We start from the raw sequence: 24357 nt of genomic DNA, 5'->3' as shown, positions 1-24357 counted from the left end.
TCTCGGCCACCGTATTTCATGGTGACTATAATGTTGGTAAAAGTTGGCTTCATTCTCTTTATGTAGAATAGTATTTAATTGACTTATTTTTGATTATTACCTGGATATATTTTCAGGACATTGCTGTTTATTTTATTTGTGATGTTGTAATTGTTTGATGTGTTTAACAGATGTTATCCATAGACGTGAAGTTAATTCTGAATATTCATTCCTCTTGATAGTTTTACACTGAGAAATCAGGAAAAGTGTCCACTCATAACCGCACATTTCTTCTCCTCTCGCAGGTTCAGTGGTGGCAAATCAACATTACCCGCTTATTCAACACGGCCGGCAAGGCAATCTCAACTACATTCAGCAGAAGAAATGAAGAAATGACACTTTACTTTGTAAACCAATGCCCAAGGTCCTTATAGAAAAAAGACTATCTTTGCATCATTTGGAAACTTTTTAAAATGGATTTTATCATTTTTGTACAGTTTTTATGTTTTAATTTACTTTTATTTCTGTGTGTTTCATCACATTGATTTGTGATACAAAATGTCAAATATTTTAATACCCCTATTTTTGGAGGGGTCCAAAAAAGTGTTTTTATTTTATGTGTAAAATAAGGATTTAAAATGTATTCACTTTATTTTTATTAGCCGTATTCCTATTTTGCTTGCATAAGGACAAAGGCTTTAGATAGGAAAATCAAACATAACAACCCAATAAGACAATTATGTAGTGCCAAAATCGTCCCTATTAGCAAACCAAGAAAACAAACAAAAAAGCAGAAAAAAAAAGAGAAAAGACCAAAAAAAATAAAGAAAAAGCAAAACAACATGCTGCTGTGTCCTTTTATTTTCTATACATCTTTTTTTGTAGTGATTTTTTTTTTAAATGCTTCATAATGTATAAAATGACATTGCATGACTATGCAACAATCTGACCTGAAAACACATGCTTTACCTTTGCTATAATTATGAAGTCTCCGTTACACCCCTTTCTAGACCTTTTGCCTACTCAATAACAAAGAAGAGATTAGGATGGCAGAACTTGTTTCCACTGGCATGTAGTAGACAGCTTTGAGATAGTCAGTTATTTACTAAACTTTTGCTGCTTTGCATTGAATTAACTTCTTCCCTTAAGTCTACAGTAGCTTGTATGTTTATAAAGGAAAATTAGTGTTTTGCAGAAGTATAATCTTCTTCATGTCTTGATTGTTTAGAACCCTGTAGCATTAATAGTAATGAATAATATATTTCAGAAGCATGACCTGGCATTGTCTCCACCCTCTTTGGCTCTGTTTATAAAGCCCACAGTCGTCCGCTGCTCTTGTGTTTGTCTTGAAAGCAATCATGTGGGCGACTCTGATGAAGTTAGACCTGGCCTCTGTAGGCCTGGCTCTGTTTCTGGGCTTGATCTTTCTGGTTCTGTTCGAGATCTTCAGGATTAATTCCTACAGAGGTCGAACTCCTCCTGGTCCCAGACCTCTGCCGTTTGTGGGTACCTTACCATATTTTCTGAAGAACCCAATGGCGTTTCTGAGATCAGTGAGTCTTTTCTTTGAGGCTTTGTTTTTGTGCAAAGATAACTTTTGTTCACCTTATGCTTGAGCTATGTTGACTTCGCTCACAAGTGAGATGATGTCTTTGTGTTGAAGTGCTGTTAAATCTTCTCTGAGTAGATGCCTCAGTATGGAGAAATGGCCACGGTGTATCTCGGGAGGAAGCCAGCGATACTCCTCAATACAATCCAGGTCACGAAGGAAGCCCTGGTCCAAAATGCTTCATCTTTTTCAGGAAGGCCACCTGTACCACTTCCAAACTGGATCAGTAATGGATATGGTCAGTAATACGTTGCATTTATTGTGAGCTTCTTCATCCAAGTTTTGATGAAATGGGAAAAGGGAAATAATTGGAAAATGAAAAGTTTCTTGCATGGTTTATATAGTCTTCTGAAGCTAGTGGAGATACCAGCCAGTGAAGTTAATTCTTGAAACCTCTCAAGACTGCATAAATGTGGGCCTTAAGTACAGTGGTGGAATGTAACGAAGTACAAATACTTCGTTACTTTACTTAAGTACATTTTTCACGTATCTTTACTTTACTTAAGTACAATAAATAGTGCATACTTTTTACTTTTACTTCGTTACATTTTGCAGCAATTATTATACTTTCTACTCCACTACATTTCTACAACTTCTGTTACATTTTCGTTACATTTTCTGATCAGTTTTTTCCCCTGCCAAAACGTAATCTGACCGTCCGTTCGTTGCACGTTTGTCTCACCAGTGACGTTTGTTTGGTTGCCATAGATACAGTATATCAACCCGGTCACACTAAATGCGTCTCACACGCAGTGTGTTTATCGTGCAACTCATACGCGAAAATTTGTTTTTACATGCATAGGAAACACACCGTGTGTAATATATGTTTGGTTTGGTTAGGATTATGGCAAGCCAAGAGGCTCAGAATTACACCATAAATTCTTCTCGTTTACTGCCAAACATAGTTATTAACATATAGTAAGGATAAGCATGATGTGTATATTGCCTAATTGCAAGCTTGTTTCAGAAATGGTGACATTTTTTTCCATCATTATTAAACATCATTATAGGAGTAGGCTATTAGGTTGAATGAGTTAGAATTAAATGTTTTATTAATCATTAGAAAATAGACATTAAGATAATAAATTGTTATGCAAGTACTTTTACTTTTAATACTTAAAGTACATTTAAAATAAAGTACTTTTTACTTTTTACTTAAGTATGGTGGTCATTGTGTTACTTCTACTTTTACTAAAGTAAATATTTATCTGGGTATTTGTACTTTTACTTAAGTACTGAGATTCAGTACTTCCTCCACCACTGCTTAAGTATAGGGTTGGGTATCGTTTGAATTTGAACGATTCTGATTCCGATTCCTTGTTTCGATTCCGGTTCCAAACGATTCTCGATTCCGATTCTTTTAAGAGGCAGGGTCAAAAAAGTTTAGCTAACCTTGCTAACCAACGGCCTTTCTGAAGGAAATACTCCTTCGGTAAAAATACTCCTTTTGTCAAAAATTTTGCATTTTGCCGAGATTTCGTTATTTTTAGAAAAGTGAAGCCACACTTTGGATCGCCGACGTAAGGTACTCATGTTCGACTCGCGTGGTTATGCCAACACTTCCGGTAGACGCTTCTTCGTCGGTGTTGTTCAGCGGTTTCTTCTTCCGCTCGGCGGACTGTGAATATTGAAACTAGGAATCGAAATTTTTACTTTTGAACGATTCCGGGAAAAACTAAAAGTTAGTCTCGGTTCCAATCGATACTCGATTCTCGATACCCAACCCTACTTAAGTAGTCTAGAGCTAGTCTAGACCTGGGAATCTTCCAGCCAATGAGTCCGAGGTCAACGTGGACTTAGTCAAGATGTTTGGGGCTGGTAGATGTATCAGTTTTCTTTGTTCAACTTGTCTGTGTATTTCCTCATAACTCATAAGGTCTGTTCTCTTTCCATCAGGCATAATAATGGTCACATTTGGTCACGCCTGGAGGCAGCAGAGACGGTTTGCTTTGCACACACTCAGGGACTTTGGCCTGGGAAAGAAGTCTATGGAGGAACGCGTGACAGAGGAAAGCAGCTATCTGCTTTCTGAAATGCTCAAATCAGAAGGTTTTTGAGGATTTTAATGTGTGACTATGTTTTCAATGTTTAGAGGTGCTGTATTCTGTCACGCCCACCTCGTACTTTGCAAACGTTAAACATGCTACTTAACGCAAATACATGGACGTGAATTCTTAGCCAAAACATTTCAAGTGCCTTAGTGTTTAGGCTAGCGTCAAATGCCATTAAACCAGATTTTAGTTTAAACTATTTAAATACTCCTTGCAAAAACTAACACGTGGTTTTCTTTGTTGAAGGCAAGCCTTTCGACCCCCAACATGCAATAGAAAATGCTGTTTCCAACATTATCTGTTCCATCGTCTTTGGGGATCGGTTTGACTACGATAACAAGCGTTTCGCCTACCTTCTGCAAATCCTGAAGGAGAACATCAATTATTCAGGGTTAATTGTTGGGCAGGTATGAGCAAGTGTTAATTTTTTTTTTTGCTTAACTGTCCTAATATCCAACCGGATCTTGTTCTACTCTATGCATTCCCATTGGTTATCGACACATTGCATCGTTAATCTTTAGCAATAATAAGACCTCAGCTTTCTGAAAAGTTAGTGCTCCTGTTTCTTGATTAATGCCAGAGACTATTTATATAGAGACATGCCACTTCCTCAATCCTCAATACAACTATATTGGAAAAACCCGTAACACAAAAGATGGCGGTTGTATGCACATGCCCCGCCCATCCCGCTGGACAGCCAATCGTCTGCTTTTAACAGTCAAACTGGTAAACATTTAAGCCTATCGTCTGGTTCCACCGACAAGGTTTGCGACAGCGGAGAGTACGTTACTGTTTGAAAAGGCGGCATTTGATATGTGTTAGTTGTGCAAATATCAGCCATCCCAAGTCTCCCGGAAGTTCTGGAAGTCTCCCGCAGATTAATAGCGGTTAAAATCTCCCGGAATCTAGAGCGAGCGTGCAGTAGCGGACACATGTGCTGCGTTCAAGTCCTCGTACGTACGAGGTGGGAAGTCGTGTTTACGACGCGAGGTGCGTTCAAGTCAGTTTCGTCGGAGCAAAATGGCGGTGTACCTTCTTTTAATGAATTACACGAAAATACAGCAATGATTGTTAACTCTGCTAATAAAAAAAATGAAGAACAAAGAATGCGCATCAGGTGTGTTTTCTTTTTATGTTAGGGTGTTTATGTTTTTTTTAGCTTATGAAGCCAATGTAAACTCTATCATTAGGTTTAATTTTTATATTATAATGACCCAGACAGCAAACTGACATTGAATCAACGTGGAAATGACTTCTCTCATGACATTGAAACAACGTTGATTTTGCTCATCGAATTAACGTTGAACCAACGTCAGACGCGGCATTCTTCAAAGCTAAATGAAAATCGAAAATTGGTTTGTTTTCATAACGTTGAAACAACGCGTTGATTTTAAGTTGATTTTCCGTTAGTTTTGAAAGAATGACGCGTCTGACGGTTCAACGTCAATTCGATGAGCAAAACTATGTCAGACCAACATTGTTTCGATGTCATATTTCCACGTTGATTCAATGTCAGTTTGCTATCTGGGGATATCATATTTTGTGCAGAGAGCTTGCTTTATAAATGAAAAAGCCTTACAACGTCAATGAGTAAACATTGAAATTCAATTAAAATTTACCGTGACGGCCATTGGGCGGCAGTTGCTCAGTGGTTCATGTGGGTTGTCTACGAACCGAAAGGTTGGTGGTTCAATCCTCGGTTCCACCTGACCAAGTGTCGAGGTGTCCATGAGCAAGACACCTAACCCCAGCTGCTCCCGACCAGCTGGATGGCGCCTTGCATGGCTGACACCGCCGTCGGTGTATGAATGGGTGAATGTGAGGCAAATGTAAAGCGCTTTGGTGGCTATTAGGTCTATGAAGGCGCTATATAAATGCAGTCTATTTACCATTTTACCGTCAACAGACGTTGAATGAACGTTTCTCACTGACACGCCCCCAACTCGTACCGATCGGAGCTCCCCACTGGTATTTACGACATTGTGGTGGCGTTCAAGTGCGTTCAACTTGTAATTATGATCTATACGAGATGACTTGAACGCAGCAATACTGTGTTTCAAACCGAGTAGCGAGGGAGAGAACACCTTGCGCATGTGCAGTAAAAGTACAACCTGTGGGGAAAAAGGCGTTTTAAACCTCGTTTTGAGGCAAAGTCATCAAACTTTTTCAGCCATTTTTTTTTATTTATTATTATTATTACTGTTTCTCTACAAGCCGTTGTTATGTCCTGTTGACCAGTGAAAGTTCAGTTCTGAATCTCTGTCCATTCATTTAGATAGGAGCCTGGTCTTGTTAGTCCGAAATCGCTGCCCGGAGGAGTTGCCAAGATGGCGGCCGAGTGGCAGGACTTGCCTAATTAATGCTCACAAAGTAATTACTCAAAAGAAGTGCCTACACTGAGAGAATGTGATTTAGGATGCAGAAAATGTCTTCAGAATTGAAAGAAACTTCTAGGCAGGTGTTTTGGAGCGGGTTGTAACGAAACTTCTGCTGTTAATGCCGCATAGTTATCTCTAGTCTTTTTCTTTTCCAGGTGTTTAACTTGCTTCCCATCATCAAGCATTTCCCAGGGCCACACCAGAAAATCTATCAGAACGGCGAAGACTTGAAGGCTTTCTTCAGGGAATCAGTCAAAGCGCACCGAGAAACTCTGGATCCAGACAGTCCACGAGACTTCATTGATGCCTATCTGCTGGAGATTGAGAAAGTGAGATCATCATGACCAACCGTTTAATCCACTCTTTGATGATAGTTACTATTTTGCCAAGTAACATGTGATGTTCAGGGTATCAATATCGCGGGATCGCAGGTAAGAAAAAGTGACGATGCCATCTTTGCAGCAATAGGGGATTATCACCCTTCCGGGTTTCGTGGGCGGGATTTGTCAACTTTGCATGTCCACTTCCGACGCAGTTTAACAATGGCTGAGAAGAAGGCTATATATGTCACTGCTCTGTTACACTTTGTAAATCTAACCAACAACGCCAACCCTACGGAAATTTTCATGGATTCCCGACTGAATTGAGTTTAAGGAAGAACTGGATTAAAACTTTAAAATAAAACAAGGTAGCACGTGACGTTTGTTTGCAGCCGGCACTTTAGTGAATCAGACTAATTTACCAGGGATGCCGTGTAAATAAACTTTGGTGAGAAGCGAGATCGGTGAGTCAACAGAAGTGGCAGTGCACAAAGATCACTGAATCCGGAAGTCCCACGTATCAGCGTGATAATCCCCTATTGTGGGACGCCTCCTCGCCAATTTGTGATGTTCAGGGTATCAATACGAAGCCAGGCCACAGCAGGCAGTTGAACCTGTTACAAGTTTCTTTATTCTTTCTCCTCTCACACCTCGTGCTACTTTTCTTCTACCCTTTTTTCTACCCTCTTCTATCTCCTGTCTCCCTCTTAATACTTCCCCCTCTAGTGGTCTCAGTAAGTATTGCACTGAATAACAGGACACCACAAAACACAAGTTCTTATGTTACGAACTACCCCTTAAATTTGAAGGTTCTTCAAGCCCCAATTCACCTTTGGCTAAGCCACGCCCTAGAATGTAGATTGACCAATCACAGCGCAGCCAAGAACGAGCTCCCACACAGACTCCGACACTTTTTCACAGCGCTCCATTGACTTTCAACACAGGTGTCTCCTATTTTTGGTCTCGGCAGGCTGTTACCGTCGTAGTTTTATCCAAAATATGGTTAAACGTTGTGCCTCGGGCATTTGCAACACAGATACGCGTTTCCCAGAGAGGTTGGAGGAGGGTGTCCGTTTTTTCCCCTCCCAAAACCGAAGTCAAATCCTGACAAGTGTCGTCTTTGGAAACTGTGTGGACGTCCTCAGTCAGCTAAACCCCGCAAAGATCAACAAGCACATCTTTTTTTTACTTCTAACCTTACTGTGAGTGTGAAGTTAAACTAGTTTTATAATGTTTTAGGTTATGATTTCGGTTCTCATACCGGTTGTTGATACGCTAGCACATGCTGCTAATAAATACAACTTTATACTCGTGTAGTCCGTTTGCTTTGTAATAACGATTATAGAAGTGAATAGAGACCTACCCAGCTTGCATGTGTTGCTCCCTGATATTGTTAGTAACAGCCTCCGTCTCGATTCGTAGGAAATGCGGAAATGACTTTTTTTTTTTTTCGACCGCATATCGCAGCCCCTTTTGCCTACTTCTATCGGACACTTTGTTTGCTGCTTTTAGTGCTTTATAAAAGTTTGATAACATTTCAGCAGAAGAGCTGTTACAGCATAAGCCATGCAGAGCGCAGATGAAGTTTGACAGATGTAGCAACAGTAACTAAGGGGGGCGGGGCTTAGCCAAAGGTGAATTCCATCTCTAACACTTATAGGAATTTTGTTCCAGGACCAACAATTTCCTAGACGGTGAAATCACTGTAGGCTGCTAGATACGTAGTCAAGCATAAACCAAAATGCTTTCTGTTTTCCTTGGAGCAGCAAAAGTCCAACGAGGACTCCACGTTTCATGAGGAGAACATGATTATGTCAATAGCTGATTTATTCCTGGCTGGAACCGACACCACAGCGACCACCATCAGATGGGGGATCATCTACTTGACACAAAACCCAGATGTACAAGGTGCTTAGGATTTACATTGCATGTTAGAACCGATAAATGTATATATTGCATGCTCTGTAATTCGCTTTGGATAGAAGCATTTGCCAAGTACATAAATGTAGATACAAAGGTGATATGTAAAGTGTTTGCATGCATTTTAATTCTGTCTTTTATCAAAGTCAATTGCTTTGCTTAACCCATTTACTTTTTTTTAAAACGTCAGCTAAAAACGCCTATAAAAACCTATGTTGTTCTAGGATAAATGTCCTTATCTCCTGAGGGTTTTCTGAAAAAATACTAAGAATTGTCAACGTCTACTAAAACCTTAATATCTACGTTCACACTGCAGGCTGAAACGACCTAATTCCGATTTTTTTGCCCCTATGCGACCTTTATCTGATTTTTTTCATGACAGTCTGAACGACACAGATCCGATCTTTTCAAATGCGACCCAGGCCACTTGGGTATGTGGTCCAAATCCGATATGTATCCGATCTTTTGAAATGCGACTTCAATCTGAACGGCCAGGTCACATATATCCGACCCGCACGTCATTGCACGCACCTGTAGCTAGCCAATACACGCTAACTCCAACGCGTTTCTGCACTGTTATGGGCCGCTGCAGACGTGTCTCTTCCCCAGTGTTGTGCCTGAACGCGTTCATATAGGCTACTGTATTACTGCCTGATGAACATTACTGTGAACACGTTCATTCTGGTGTCTGTGAACGTGCGCTCTCTCTCAGTATGACTTGCATAGGGTGCCAGATTGATTTCTATAGAGCCTTCCAGGCGAAAACCTGGCTAAAACACATATAAACATGCTTTAAAATGTAGCGAAAAAACACCCAATCTGGCAACACCAGCCACCAGTGTCGCACCGCGGCCGCCGGCGACAAAGCAAGGAGCGCCGAGGACGCGCACTATCAATTAAACAGGGTTTATGACGAGCCTCGGTGAGGATCGGAAAAATCTTACATTTATGTGCAAACTTTGTCCGTCGAAAAAATAATTGTTGTCTGTGTTTGTATATGGGCTGTGGCAATAATAATAATAAAACAAAAGCTCGCAACATATGGAAAAAAAGGACTATTCCGCAAAAAACAAGTGACGTCGTTGACCGTTGATTAATCTTCTGCGCATGCGGGTCACTTCTGGGTCATTTCACGTTCACACAGGAGATCACAAAGGGTCGCATTTAATTGGAAATGTGAACGGCCTTGCAAAAAAATCGATTTTTTTTTTTTCAAAAAATCGGAATTGAGCATTAAGCCCTGCAGTGTGAACGTAGCCTAAGCCTCTGTAGCACTTAGAAACATGAAATAAAATACATTTTAAAGGTAGGAATCACAGCTTTTATTTAAACACGCTTCCTTGGAACTCACTTAACAAAAAAAATTTCTAAAAATTCTCAAAAAATAAATTTAATAAAAAATATAAATCAATTATATAAAATATCACAAATAATATTTTAAAACATGCCAACACTGAACAATTCATTTTATGAGAGACCAATCGACAAGACCCACCTCATGTGTATTTGAACCAATGACAATGCGTTTTATGCTGCACGTCATGAAAAGTTTGACGAATACAAAATGCTGCGTCAGGAGTTTCAGAGTTGCGCAACGCAGTAACCGGCGGTAGATGTAATGTTGCGTAATGCTGCGGTAGATGTAATGTTGCAGATGTAATGTTTCCGTCACAAATGGGTTAAGAAACAGACCAAATTTTTTGTCATTATTCACTGAAAATCCCCTTCTCCACAGCTCTCGAATCTCATTCAAAACATGACATGGCATGTCACAATTGGTTTTGAGATGCACAAAAACCAGTGACACTTGGTCTTATTTCTGTCAATCTTGCAACGATGTGTCTTATGCACAAATGTGTATTTTACCAGTTGCCATGATTCCCCTGTTGGTTTTTTGTCTCAATGAAGAGTTCTGCACTGTAATATTTTTACTTAGCTTCAAAGCTCTAGAGTCTTAAGGTAGCCAAATGGAAATGCTGAATTGGAAAAAATATTGCATTATATGTAAACACAACTAGGTTTAAACAGATTTTCATTGTAGTACACAGTTGGCCCCATCCCAAACACACCATTGCTTGAGTCAGAGTAAGGATTTAAAGCACCAGAGTGTTTCATTGAGTCAACCTGAACATTAATGACGTTACAGAGCGATGTCATGAGGAGATCGTTCAGGCGTTGGGTTACGACCGCTTTCCCAGCATGGATGACCGTGACAAACTACCGTACACATACGCCACTGTTCATGAGTTTCAGCGCTTTGGCAACATTGTACCAGCTAGCGTGATTCATGAAACAACTCAGCCCACAAAACTACGAGGATACGACCTTCCCAAGGTAATGAATGGAGCCTGGATGTGGTGTTTTCCTCGATTGAAATTGTTCCACTAACAAACATCATGTTTCTAGGGCACCGAGATACTGACCAATTTAACAGCAATTTTAACTGATAAGGAGCACTGGAAGTATCCAGACACTTTTAACCCAGAGAATTTCTTAGACAATAATGGAAAATTCTTCAAACCAGAGTCTTTCCTCCCTTTCTCCTTGGGTGAGTCACCTGACTACGATAGCAGTAGATCAAGAGCAAAGCCAACTAGGTTAAAACCCATTGTGTTTTATCTCTATCTATCAGGTCCGAGGGTATGTCTCGGTGAGACTCTAGCTAAGATGGAGCTCTTCCTCTTCGTCACTTCTCTCTTGCAGCGGATTCGTTTCTCCTGGCCACTTGGTGAGCAGCAGCCAGACATGAATGGCATTGTTAGTGTGATCCGCTCTCCTCAGACATACAACATCATCTGCCACAGCAGAGGCTCCTAAGATTGACCATCAGGAACCTTTCCTGCATTCATGGAGTTTCCAAAGCTTCTGGAGCTGGTTTAGACGGCTTTAAAACTTGATGTTAATGTTTTAGCTAAGGAATTATATTCTAGATTAATAGTTATGGGTGCTGTGAGTAACGCATTACAAAAGTAATACATTACAGTAACATATTACTTTTTGCTGTAACGCAGTAGTGTAAGGCATTACTAATCAATTTTCAGTAATATTTTACATGTTCAGTGAGGCTTGTATTACAGTTGTATTACAGTTTATTGTCTGCTTTTACTTCTTAAAGGCAACAGACTATGTGAAAGTTTTAAAGCAGTTTTTTAGTGCCAGTTCAGAGCGGTCGCGTCTGTAACATTGTTTTTTCCTCATAAATGCGAACACGAAAACTAAAATAAAATGAATATTTTAAGTTCTATGGAGACTGGAGAGCCAACCCTTCCTCGTCCGATTTGCGCAGTGTAATTAACAGAATTACAAAAAATATATTTTGCCTCCTATTTCTTTTCTTTTTTTTGTCACGCATGAATGTGTGTCTTTTCCCTAATATTAAAAATAAAACAGACTGATATTTGTCTAATGTCTGGAGTCCTTTAAGGAAGTAGCCTATATACGTTTCAATACATGTATTTTCTGAGAATTTTTATTTCAAGTTTTGACTGCAAATGTCATGTCCATAATGCTGGACTTCCCCAATTTTAAATAATTTATCCTCAACTAGTTTTGTGGTGTAGGTCTACGTATTTTATAATGTTAACTTCAGATAATACTAATAGCCTAATTTAAAGATAAGGCAGCATTGGATCTGGACGGTAAGGAGAATAACGCTGGAGTTGGAAGAGGTGTGTCGCGATTCTGTAGGTTCGTGGATCTGAGTCGTATGGCGAATCGCGATTTCGGTTTCATATTGCTTATCGTTACAGCCCCAAAGTTAAGTTCTACTTAGTTATTTTGGTGAAAGTAACTGAAAAGTAATACATGAGTAATGTAACGCATTACAATTCTGGGACATTAATATTGTAAGGTAATGAATTACTTTTAAATAACAGTAACAAGTAATACCTAATGTATTACAGTTTGGAAGTAACTTGCACAACACTGTGTACTATTACTACTAAGTGTAAACCCCTGAATTTCACAATAAATGACTGCAGTACTGTAATACCACTTTCTCTGATGTAATCTCTCATATGATAGCTTATATCACTACAGACAAACCTGTACAGGTCTAAACTAGATGTATGGCTATTTACGTGGAGATGTAACACACCCTAGTGTGCATGTTTGAAATTGTTTGAGTTCATGCATCATAATGGTACAGTATCTATATGCCCCCAAAAATCAATTCATATGAGTGGAGTAAAACCACAAATGATTTAAATCAAAGTTTTAATTTAATGCAGATTTTTTGACAATATTTTGTCATTTTAGGAGAATACATGTATTATATGCAAATGTAGTATATTTAAAAATAAATCTTATTGAAAAATAAATTTTTGAACATTTCTTCTAAAACATTTGAGGAATTCAAATGTATAAATATCACTATATAAAGTTATAATCAATCATATAAATCTCATACGCTAAGACTGAGGAGAACAAACCACGAGTTTAGCAGATATTTCCTGAGTTGTGTGTGACCACATTCAATAATTAAGTGCTTTTGTGTTCTTCAAAGATGTAAACAGCGACGATTTCTATTATATATTTTAGAGTACAATTCTTCATCTGGTCAAAAGTAAAAAAAGATTTTAAAAAAATCCAAGTATCCTTATTACTGCTATTGTCTGGTCATCCAGGCTAGACTGGAGAGGTCACAGTTTAGTGAATGAAAATGTTCCCATTAAGCGGCTGCTTTGGTCTTCTGGTCATCTTGTTTTTTGACGGTCGAGTAATGAGGGATAACTATCCATAAACACTGGCTACCCCTCCAGAGTCTATTGACTTGTCATCCTGAGCTGTAGTTTATTGTCTGCGGGGATAAGGAATGTTTGGACACCTAATCCCTGTAGTTTGACCACATCAGGCATAGATTTCAAGAGCTGGCGGACAGAAGCGTAGTCGTTCAGAACCTTTGAGTCCAGGAGGAGCGGGCAGGACCTGCGCGCTTTACTCAAAGTGATGCCTGAAGGATATTGGACCATCAGATCCCGAAGTGCTTTCTTCAGCTTCATCAGGTCAGTGCTTGGTTCTGATTGATGGGTGGATGGATAGGTCATATTATATAGAGAAAGAAATCTGGTTACTATTGTCCCACAATAATTGTACAGTAGCCTACAACATGCACAACAACAGCATAATTGCAATTTTGTATTTAAAAGTTGTTGGTCTGGGATATTAAAGTAAAGATGGTTACCTTTTTGTAAGGGGATATTTCAGTCTACATGTAACGTTAGATTGAATGTCCTCTTACAAAAAGGTAACCATGGAACTATTTTGATTCATAAACTACCCTCACAGACTTACTGTGTAAGTTAGCTAAACTGTCGAGTTAACTTCTCTTTGGAATAAAGTATCAGTAAATGAGCTGTCATTAACTCACTTGTATCGGATGATGGTGGTGCTCCTTTAGCGAGCACTGAACTGTACAGTGTCGTGTGACCCGAACCTCCGGTACCGTTCTGTGACATCTTTAACGACTGCGATGTGAGTGACCAATCTTCTTTTATGAAATGTGAAGTAATAGACACTGACCCGTTTGGTGTCGCGTCTGCAGTGAATCAATCAGTAAAATAAAAACGAAATATATCAGCCTACTTTGAAGGAAGTTAAACACCACACCTGACATTTAAACGTAGCCTATCGAAACTAACACATGACTCATTTGGATACGAATCATTTTACTGTACCGAAACGAAACTATAGTGAATCTGTTAAAATGATTCAGCGATTCTTTTGACATATCCCAGCGATTTTCCACCATTTCATTGGTATAATTCTCGGTTTGTTGATATCACACAACAAAAAGCAAAGTGTGTGGCATGTTTATGGTAAATCCATGCTAGTCTATTTTTTGTTATCACACATTTACACTCTTTGAAGGCTATACCTGCATTTACGCTTCCGTGTGATTTGTGGTTTAATTGATTCACTACAAAGAACCTCTACTAAAAATGATTCGCGAACCAAACCTTATACTTTCGTTTTCTACTTCGTTTCCCCAGAAAGAAGAGCACTTATATTACGGGCTTCCTCATTTTGCAGGCAGACGCCGCCTTTTATCAACACGGAAACGAATGGCAAAAAATAATAATCTGAATTCGACGATGCGATGCTCTACATGAGAGATATCAGGCTTGTGAGAAGCAACAACAGTTTTCATGATGATCAAAGCAAGCTCACTTCTCATTGACCTTTTTCCACTACATATTTTAGATAGGCTTACTTTAACTTCTACCTCTGAGGTGAATTTAAATAAGTAAATATAAAAGCACACTTGCTGATTAATGCCTTTTATTTTGAGCAGTGACCATCTACTTCCAAAGTGGAAGAAAAATAGCCCAATTCATGTTCTATAGACTATACTCGTTTATTGAACATCATGCTATGACTTATTGCATGAGGTTGCATCAGATGTTCGTTAAATGTAGGGTATTTTAAAATACACACTATTTATTATAATTTGCAATACCAAGGTACCGTCAAATGTGTAATGCTTAGTTGTGTTGTTCATTTAATCATTTTGACTGAACTTTGCTTCACCTTTGTCCAAGTTGTACTGTTTCTTTACATCTTTTGCAGGCGCATGTCATTAATGAGGAACAATAATCTTTTGTGATTAGACATCATGGTAGGCCTAGTCAATCATTTACTGTAGGCTAGTCATCCAGTTAGTGTGGCAAACACTTGGAAACCACTGTGAACTTTAAAGTGTTTTCTCTGGGAATGAAGTGGAAACGGGAGTGTTTTCCTTCTCTCATAGGTGTCTGCAAAGTCTAAACCTTCTGTTTGAATGTTCATAGAAACCCAATAATTGTTTCTTACTAATTTTGGGAAACTGATTCCAAAAAGAGTGCCTGTTTCTCTAGCATGTCACTTTCTCACAACTTGATGCATTTCTTAGCATTCTTGCTTTTGACATCCTCCCATAAGGTGGAGACGTATTGTATTTTCCCTTAATCATCATGAATAACTACTACAAAAACATGATTCATCTCTTCCTCTGAGCCAGGTAAGAAACGGTCTGTTTCCAAATATTTTGGAATTGTGTTGGGCATATTCCTGTAACCCAATGGTTTGCATCTGGTTTTGGGGGCGACGCCCAATGGTTATGAGACCACCCACAAGAACAGAATTCTCTTAAGTTTTGACATGATTTCTTCCAGTGCTGTGAAATTGAGAATAAAAACTAGTTGTGATATTTATGAACTCGGCATAATCAAATGAGTTAATATTAGATCATTTCCCAAATTTGGCTACTTTTCAAGATGCAGCAGGGCTGTGTTATAGGCAAATCATTTCTGTTTGTTTTGTTTGACCCAGGTTTCATAGCTGTATTCATCAAATCATTTTCATTTCATTTCTTCGGTTTGGTCATTTACAGATCATTCAATCAATCAATCAAATCATCAAATCATTCGAAACATAAATACTATAGATGACCAGGTGCAGGTGGAAACTAAAGCTTATTATGCCTGCCCTTTATTTAGTATTACCTAAATCAGTAATACTAACTGCTGAAAGGGTTAACAGCTTGTTAAACTCTCTCACTGTCTCCACCCTCTTTGGCTCTGTTTATAAAGCCCGCAGTCGTCCGCTGCTCTTGTGTTTGTCTTGAAAGCAATCATGTGGGCGACTCTGATGAAGTTAGACCTGGCCTCTGTAGGCCTGGCTCTGTTTCTGGGCTTGATCTTTCTGGTTCTGTTCGAGACCGTCAGGATTAATTCCTACAGAGGTCGAACTCCTCCTGGTCCCAGACCTCTGCCGTTTGTGGGTACCTTACCATATTTTCTGAAGAATCCAATGAAGTACATAAGATCTGTGAGTCTTTGCTGTTTTCTTTCTGTGGGCTTATCATTGACCTCTTACCTATTTTGAAATTAGATGTTTAATATACAAAACATATGTTCAGAAACATTTTCTAAGTTTAAATGCATTTGTGAATGTTCTTCGATTAGTTGTCTCAGTATGGAGAAATGTCCACTGTGTATCTTGGGAGGACACCAATGATAATCCTCAACACAGTCCAGGTCACGAAGGAAGCCCTGGTTCAGGAAGCTTTTTCTGGAAGACCGGCTATGCCTCTTATAGAATGGTTAACTAATGGATTTGGTGAGTAAAATGGTATTATGATGCTTAAAATGTGGATTTTGTTCCATTTCCTTCTAAATTTTAGAGTTACTCTTAATAATATAGGTCCCAAAAGGGGGGTTTGTTTCACAGTGTTAAACCTTTTTCTTCTTCTTTATTGCTGTTCCATCACTGTAGTCTGCTTCGTCCAAAAATCTTAGCCAAGTCTAACTAAAGGCAAAATACATTGTGTTTTATATACATTTCAAGGGGGAGGGATGACATATAGGTGGAGACCCTCTGAAATGAGACCCGAGAACAGGACTGTGCAGGACATATCGCACTGAGACAAGAACTCCAAGACAAAGGGTCTCGGTAATTAAAATAGCAGGTGTTCAAACTTGCTCAGCTGGAGTTTTCACCCGGTGAGACAAGATAACAGGACAGGCCTTCTCATACTGAGACAGGACCATCAGGAATATCCCGTTGGGAACCCCTACCGTTTGCAGAGATTTCCTGGTCTCATCATTTCTAAACTTTCTCAATATAAAATATTATTGTATTGGAAATCTAAATTGGGGTTCCCTTAAGAACCTTAGTGAATAGTTCTTAAAATGCATGTACACTCACCGGCCACTTTATTAGGTACCCCATGCTAGTAACGGGTTGGACCCCCTTTTGCCTTCAGAACTGCCTCAATTCTTCGTGGCATAGATTCAACAAGGTGCTGGAAGCATTCCTCAGGGAGTTTGGTCCATATTGACATGATGGCATCACACAGTTGCCGCAGATTTGTCGGCTGCACATCCAATATGCGAATCTCCCGTTCCACCACATCCCAAAGATGCTCTATTGGATTGAGATCTGGTGACTGTGGAGGCCATTTGAGTACAGCGAACTCATTGTCATGTTCAAGAAACCAGTCTGAGATGATTCCAGCTTTATGACATGGCGCATTATCCTGCTGAAAGTAGCCATCAGAAGTTGGGTACATTGTGGTCATAAAGGGATGGACATGGTCAGCAACAATACTCAGGTAGGCTGTGGCGTTGCAACGATGCTCAATTGGTACCAAGGGGCCCAAAGAGTGCCAAGAAAATATTCCCCACACCATGACACCACCACCACCAGCCTGAACCGTTGATACAAGGCAGGATGGATCCATGCTTTCATGTTGTAGACGCCAAATTCTGACCCTACCATCCGAATGTCGCAGCAGAAATCGAGACTCATCAGACCAGGCAACGTTTTTCCAATCTTCTATTGTCCAATTTCGATGAGCTTGTGCAAATTGTAGCCTCAGTTTCCTGTTCTTAGCTGAAAGGAGTGGCACCCGGTGTGGTCTTCTGCTGCTGTAGCCCATCTGCCTCAAAGTTCGACGTACTGTGCGTTCAGAGATGCTCTTCTGCCCACCTTGGTTGTAACGGGTGGTTATTTGAGTCACTGTTGCCCTTCTATCAGCTCGAACCAGTCTGGCCATTCTCCTCTGACCTCTGGCATCAACAAGGCATTTCCGCCCACAGAACTGCCGCTCACTGGATGTTTTTTCTTTTTCGGACCATTCTCTGTAAACCCTAGAGATGGTTGTGCGTGAAAATCCCAGTAGATTAGCAGTTTCTGAAATACTCAGACCAGCCCTTCTGGCACCAACAATCATGCCACGTTCAAAGTCACTCAAATCACCTTTCTTCCCCATACTGATGCTCGGTTTGAACTGCAGGAGATTGTCTTGACCATGTCTACATGCCTAAATGCACTGAGTTGCCGCCATGTGATTGGCTGCTTAGAAATTAAGTGTTAACAAGCAGTTGGACAGGTGTACCTAATAAAGTGGCCGGTGAGTGTATGTGTGTGTGTGTGTATATATATATATATATATTTATATTTCCCACAGCATAAGGAAGATTTGAAAAATATTTTTGATTTATAGAATTATAGAATATTTTTTTGCAATAAAAAGGTTCATTAGACATACGATATCCTTCATTGAATCATAGACGCCAATAAAGAACCTTTTTTTTTATGACGTATGGTTGATCTCAAGTCACTTTGCTTCAAAAATGAGACTACCAATTTAGCAATAGATCACATTTGAGATTAAAACTAGATTGGATTAGTTCTCTGTTTTTCTCAGGTATAATAATGGTCACGTTTGGTCACTCCTGGAGGCAGCAGAGAAGGTTTGCTCTTCACACGCTCAGGAATTTTGGCCTGGGGAAGAAATCAGTAGAAGATCGTGTCATAGAGGAAAGCCGCTATCTGATTTCTGAAATGCTCAAAGCAGAAGGTATGACCTTTATTAGAACTCATTCCAGTCATCTTTGTCAAAAATCATCCAAATGATTCTTTCTTAAACATTTCTTGTAGTGACATTAACATTTTTGTATTTAAATGTCATGGATATTTAGATAATTTTTTAGAAATGCTTTCAAAATTGAACTCTTTCCTCGCCATGCACTATAAACATGCGATATATCAAAAGAAAGGACAGAGCCTCTGCTTTTAGACAAACAAAAAATATTTTAAAACATTTTATTCTAGCTCAATGCATTCTTTTTTTAATCAACGTTTGTATGCTAAGTAAGTAAAACAATTTAGAAAATTCCGGTTTTGTCAAAGATTACGTCCGAATCAGATTCAGAACGATGATCAAAACACAGATGGAGTAGATCGAGTTCATCAACACCCCCAAAGCTTCACAGTCTCCCGTCCTGGGCAGTTTTGATTTATATACTGTTTAATGTTGATTGCGTTATTTTACAAACACATCTGCTAACATATGCAATCGCTTGTTCTGCTTCTTTTTTGCCTGTGTTTTGATCAGGAGATTCAGTATTATTATAGCGCCCCCTACCGTATAACAGTGAAAACACAGAAAGCCGAAATATTCCGTCAATGGCGGGTAAAGAGTTAAATTCAAATTTCTATTTAAAATAATTTGATATAAAAACACTTTCTTTTTCCACTCATACTGATGCATGTTTATTTGTAGGCAAGCCGATGAACCCCCAGCATGCATTACAGAATGCAGTTTCCAACATTATCTGTTCCGTCGTGTTTGGAGATCGCTTCGATTATGACGACAAACGCTTCTCACGCCTTCTGAAGATCCTGAATGAACAATTCATTCTTGCAGGGTCAGCTCTAGCACAGGTATGATCATCACATTCTTAGTTTTTCGGCAGAAATTAATAATTATTATTTTCATTTTATTAATTTATTGATTAAAGGGTTAGTTCACCTAAAAATGGAAATTCGGTCATTATTTACACACCCTCATGTTGTTCCAGACCCGTAAGACTTTCGTTCATCATTAGAACACAAATTGAGATTTCTTTAATAAAATCTGAGCCAGTTCTGTCCGTAAGTATAGTAATACGCAATAATACCAATTTGACGCTTCAAAAAGTTCTTAAAAAGAACGTAATCCATATGAATTGAGCAGTTTAGTCAACATTTTTAAATCACTTTATATGATACATCATATTATATGCATGAACATAAAAGAAGCTTAATGGAACCTTCTTGAAGTGTGAGAATTAACCTCATTGGTTCTTGCACGTCAAGTGAGCATACACAACTGATGTGTGTGTTGATGAATTTTTAGATGTGAATAAAAGCAAAAATAAAATCTGTTCATCATATAAAGCGATCGTGTCTCTTCAGAAAAATGGGACTTCTCAGCCACTCAATATATATGGATTGGTTTTTCTATCTCTTTTAATGAACTTTTTGATGAGTCAAAAAAGCTACAGTAGCTACAGTACATATTATATTACATAAAATTAGGCTCAATATATTTTATTTATTAATTGCATTTTTATTTCAAACTATACTTAGTTATACTTTGCCATAAAATATTTTATAAACTAGAAATTACTCTGTAATGGATGAAGTCCAAGTTATGGAAGCGATGGATGAAACTTCCATATGTTCCTCAACTTTTAACATCAAGTTAAAATATAGACTTAATATTGAAAAAATGTTTACTTGATGATAATAATTTTTGTATGAAGTGAATAAAGTGCACTGAAAGAAAGTCTCAAATGGGAAAAATATTTGAAACATAAGGCACCCATCATCTTTTGTCTTTCTTAGTTTTTCCATTTAGTGCCCATCATCAAGCATTTCCCTGGGCCACACCAGAAGTTCAAGCAGAATGCCAATGAGTTAGTGGCTTTCATCCAGGAACACGTTAAAGAACACCGAGAAACTCTGAATCCAGACAGCCCGCGAGACTTCATTGATGCCTACCTGCTGGAGATCGAGAAAGTGAGATCACAGTTAGCTACTGAACTGAAATGCATATATGTAAATCTAGACCCTTTCTAGCTGTGGTAAACTGATATTTTTGTTTTACTTGGAGCAGCAAAAGTCCAAGGAAAACTCCACGTTTCATGAGGAGAACCTGATAATGACGACAGCTGATTTGTTCCTGGCTGGAACCGACACCACAGCGACCACCATCAGATGGGGGCTCATCTACTTGATTCAGAACCCAGATGTACAAGGTACTAGAGCTAAACATTAGCAGTGTACGACAGGAATCTTGGTGTGGAGGGCAGGTTATAATCAAGTCCCACACCAGGCCTAGAAACAGTTTGCTTTGCATTTCCGGTGCAGGTGTAAGGATGCTCGATAACTTCCGCCGATCGTAGACTCCAATGCAATACCGAGAATTTATATTGAATTTTATACTCCGTCCATACTAAAGAAACGTTAGTCACAAAAACGGATAAAACAAACCCCTCGTTGTGCTTATGCTTCTTTTTAAAATTATATAAAATAAACAACTATATATAAAATTACATCTAAACGTATGTACGTTTTGCTTCAAAGACGGGAGGACAGTAAATTTTGAAGACTCTGCCATAATCCCGTTTTCCTCCGCTTTAATCTCCACAACCGGAAATGGACGAGCATCCTTGCGTCAAATGCGGAATTTATGCGTGCATATAGCCCATTCAGAACCATTTAGTGTAATGAGCGATTTATTTAGATGCACTGTCTGTCTATTATTGGCCTTTTCACCATTTTCAACACCAACAGCCTTTGGGTTTGCTAAGAAACAAACCGCAAATCTTTAACTCCTACTAAACTTAAAGCGCCAGGAATTGCAATTACCTTTTTATCTCTCACAGAGCGATGTCACGAGGAGATTGTTCGGGTGTTGGGTTACGACCGCTTGCCCAGCATGGATGACCGTGACAAACTACCGTACACCTATGCCACCGCTCACGAGATTCAGCGACATGCCAACATTGTACCAATGGGGGTGACTCATGAAACGATTCAGCCCACAAAACTACGAGGATACGACATTCCTCAGGTAAAGAACGGAGCCTTGATCGATTAAGTTATCTAAGTAATTATGCACTGAAAATATAGACATCCTCCCTGCTTTTTATTGGCAATATGTTTGAATCGTTCATATTGACTGTCAGATCTTTTTTGAGCCAGAATTAATCGTTGACAAACAACATTACGTACATTAGGCCTTAAGGATTTTCACAGCCTTACATTCAGAGTTATTAATAACCAATTCTTCATAAATCACATCTGATATTTACTGTATACATATATGCAGTGAGCCAACTTTGTGTTGGCATGAAACCCGACAAAAATCTAAATAATAAAATTGTCGTAAGAACAATTTTTTTAAAGGGCCATTAAGATTTGTTTTCATGCATTCGAATTGTGATATTATTTTTAGTGACACTTAAAAATATTTAAAAATACGCTAAATAGATTCTTTTTTAGATTCGTTTCATTTTTTAATTTTGTAATTTTGTAAAAACCTGATTTCCCAGTCATAAATAGAAAATTCTAGTAATTCTTTTACTGTAAGGATGAAGAAACTAGAGAAGATATTATATTAAGATTAAATAAAGTTATGTGATGTACTTGTATAATCAATTAAATTAATATTTTATAAATATACAAGTGATATTATAATGTAAGACCATTAACCCTTAAATTTGCTCTAACTTTCCTCATACAGGGAACTATGATCCTAACAAATTTAACAGCAATTTTCAGCCATAAGGAGCACTGGAAGCATCCCGACTCCTTTAACCCAGAGAATTTCCTGGATGAGAACGGACATTTCAGCAAGCCGGAGTGTTTCATCCCGTTCTCACTGGGTGAGTCAGTTATTTCTGATATTATTAAACACAAAGGTTACTGGACTCATATATTACACACAAATAGGAATATCTAGGCGTAAATTGAAGATTATTGAATGTTTGAATTTCATATAAAATATCCATCCATGTGGATTACACCGTTTTAACAAAGCAAACTTATAAACGCAATGTGAAGCCTATTTGTCAGTCATACGAAAATGAAACGGGTATGATTTCTGTGATAGTAATGTGTTCTAAACTGAATGTGTTTTAAATGCACAATGGTTCATATATTTATCATCAATAATCCAGTTTGTCTCACACAACTGAATATTGGTTGTTCCACGGCTATGCAAACTTTTTAACTGTTATTTTTTATTTAAAGCTACACTGTGTGATTTTTACCCCCATCTAGTGGTGAAAAGGTATATGACCATCCAGTGAATATTAGTTTCTGTTCCTCTCAATTCCGATTTCGTTTTAACTCCTACGGTGGCCAATGTAGTCCAAGATTAACTTCCAGTTCGACCTCGTCCATGATTTTTGACTCAAACGTAAACGCGAAAGGCGAAGCTTGAATTAACGGGTATGTCCCTCTTTGGCTAATGTACTTTCAAGATGGAGGGGCAACATGGCGGCCGACATTAGAAACCCTTACCCGTATGTGTTTTCAATGGCATATTATACACTCACGAGAATACTTTATTACTTGAACCAAGTAAATATACATTAATGAGCCCACATATTTTTTGAAAGAACTAAGTGTTTTAGCTAAGAATAAACTAAAAGAGTTACACAGTGTAGCTTTAAATAAAATCACATACAAATAAACTGATTTTCTGAGTTTAGAAATCATCGTCGTTTCATTTATGAATGATTAGCATGCATGCATCCCATTAAATGTACTGGTTTGTTTATTTTAAAACTCTGTAATCTAAATGGGTGGAAATTCTATATGCAACTCAAATACATGAATCCTGAATATTTCTGTGCTGGTTGATCAGGTCCGAGGGTCTGTCTCGGCGAGACGCTGGCGAGGACGGAGCTCTTCCTGTTCATCACGTCTCTCCTACAGAGGATTCGTTTCTCCTGGCCACCAGATGCACAGCCTCTGGACATGGATGGGATCATTGGTTTTGTTCGCCTTCCTCAGACCTTCAACATCATCTGCAGCAGCAGAGATACCGAAGAGTGACCCGAAACCCGAAATATTTCAGACTGACATCATCACACAAGAAATATTCCATAAACAAGAATGGTCAATTTTTAGTTTCATTGTGGCAAAAAGTTTTAAACATTTAAGCAGTTTTTTTACATAGCATAATACATAATGCATTATACTTTTAATAAATGTATACACATGTAGTTTTATCTGATTTATATAGTGAAATGCTTTTACTACAAATAAAAGTCTAAAGGGAGTATAGTCTCTTCATTTTTTTCCTCAGTAACAGTGAACATTAAAGCCACACTTTGTAACTTTTTAACCTTTATAATGTATTACCAAAACCCATTGAGATGGTACATCGACAATAGGATGAATGAGTAACACAGTCTCATCCCAAGAAGTCATATAACTGACGTCTTGGCACGTCTTTTGACCATACGTCAATATCCGCCTTTTTAGGGCCCCCTTAAACGCCGGTAGATGGCGATCCCGGGCCGTCATACAACTGACGCTTTACCTTTAACGTCAGTTAGGTGACGGGTTAGGTTTAGGGTTAGGTTTAGGTATGGGGTAGAGTTAGGATCCCATAACCTCATCTACCGACGTTTAAGGGGGCCCTAAAAAGGTGAATAGTGACGTATGGTCAAAAGACGTGCCAAAACGTCAGTTGTATGACTTTTTGGGATGAGACTGCGTTGTATAAAAATGTATATTATTTTATACTTTTTAATTATTTGGTGAAATAGTTTAAA

At 38.6% G+C, this 24357-nt stretch overlaps 3 protein-coding genes and 1 long non-coding RNA gene across 5 annotated transcripts in view; 3 read left to right on the top strand and 1 right to left on the bottom strand.

Annotated features, from left to right (window-relative positions):
- Positions 1-822, top strand: part of tut4 (terminal uridylyl transferase 4) — a 35381-nt gene extending 34559 nt beyond the window's left edge. For both annotated transcript variants that reach the window (XM_039652870.2, XM_039652872.2), the window contains one exon: positions 285-822. In XM_039652870.2, the coding sequence (XP_039508804.2) occupies positions 285-367 (83 nt within the window). In that variant the 3' untranslated portion in view covers positions 368-822. The remainder of the gene's footprint in view (positions 1-284) is intronic.
- A 492-nt stretch (positions 823-1314) lies between these two features.
- On the top strand, positions 1315-13071 carry LOC120463625 (cytochrome P450 2B4). The gene is made up of 9 exons (XM_039652874.2): positions 1315-1532; positions 1667-1826; positions 3485-3637; positions 3886-4046; positions 6173-6346; positions 8104-8245; positions 10404-10591; positions 10664-10805; positions 10890-13071. Exons 1-9 carry the CDS (start codon positions 1338-1340, stop codon positions 11072-11074), a joined length of 1500 nt encoding a protein of 499 aa, XP_039508808.2. The 5' UTR covers positions 1315-1337; the 3' UTR covers positions 11075-13071.
- Positions 12975-14276, bottom strand: LOC148970674 (uncharacterized). The gene is made up of 2 exons (XR_016147990.1): positions 13626-14276; positions 12975-13274 (listed from the first exon to the last, which is right to left on the bottom strand). It is a non-coding gene; the product is annotated as an uncharacterized LOC148970674 (long non-coding RNA).
- A 1548-nt stretch (positions 14277-15824) lies between these two features.
- On the top strand, positions 15825-23859 carry LOC120463624 (cytochrome P450 2B1). The gene is made up of 9 exons (XM_039652873.2): positions 15825-16063; positions 16201-16354; positions 18447-18599; positions 19305-19465; positions 20411-20584; positions 20682-20823; positions 21454-21641; positions 22314-22455; positions 23442-23859. Exons 1-9 carry the CDS (start codon positions 15869-15871, stop codon positions 23630-23632), a joined length of 1500 nt encoding a protein of 499 aa, XP_039508807.2. The 5' UTR covers positions 15825-15868; the 3' UTR covers positions 23633-23859.
- The last annotated feature ends 498 nt before the right edge of the window (positions 23860-24357 follow it).

Source organism: Pimephales promelas, chromosome 20 (assembly GCF_988280905.1).
Source record: "Pimephales promelas chromosome 20, fPimPro1.hap1.1, whole genome shotgun sequence".
Lineage (NCBI taxonomy): Eukaryota > Metazoa > Chordata > Actinopteri > Cypriniformes > Leuciscidae > Pimephales > Pimephales promelas.
The sequence above is the reverse complement of the archived record's forward strand: the minus strand, read 5'-3'. Positions and strand labels throughout refer to the sequence as shown.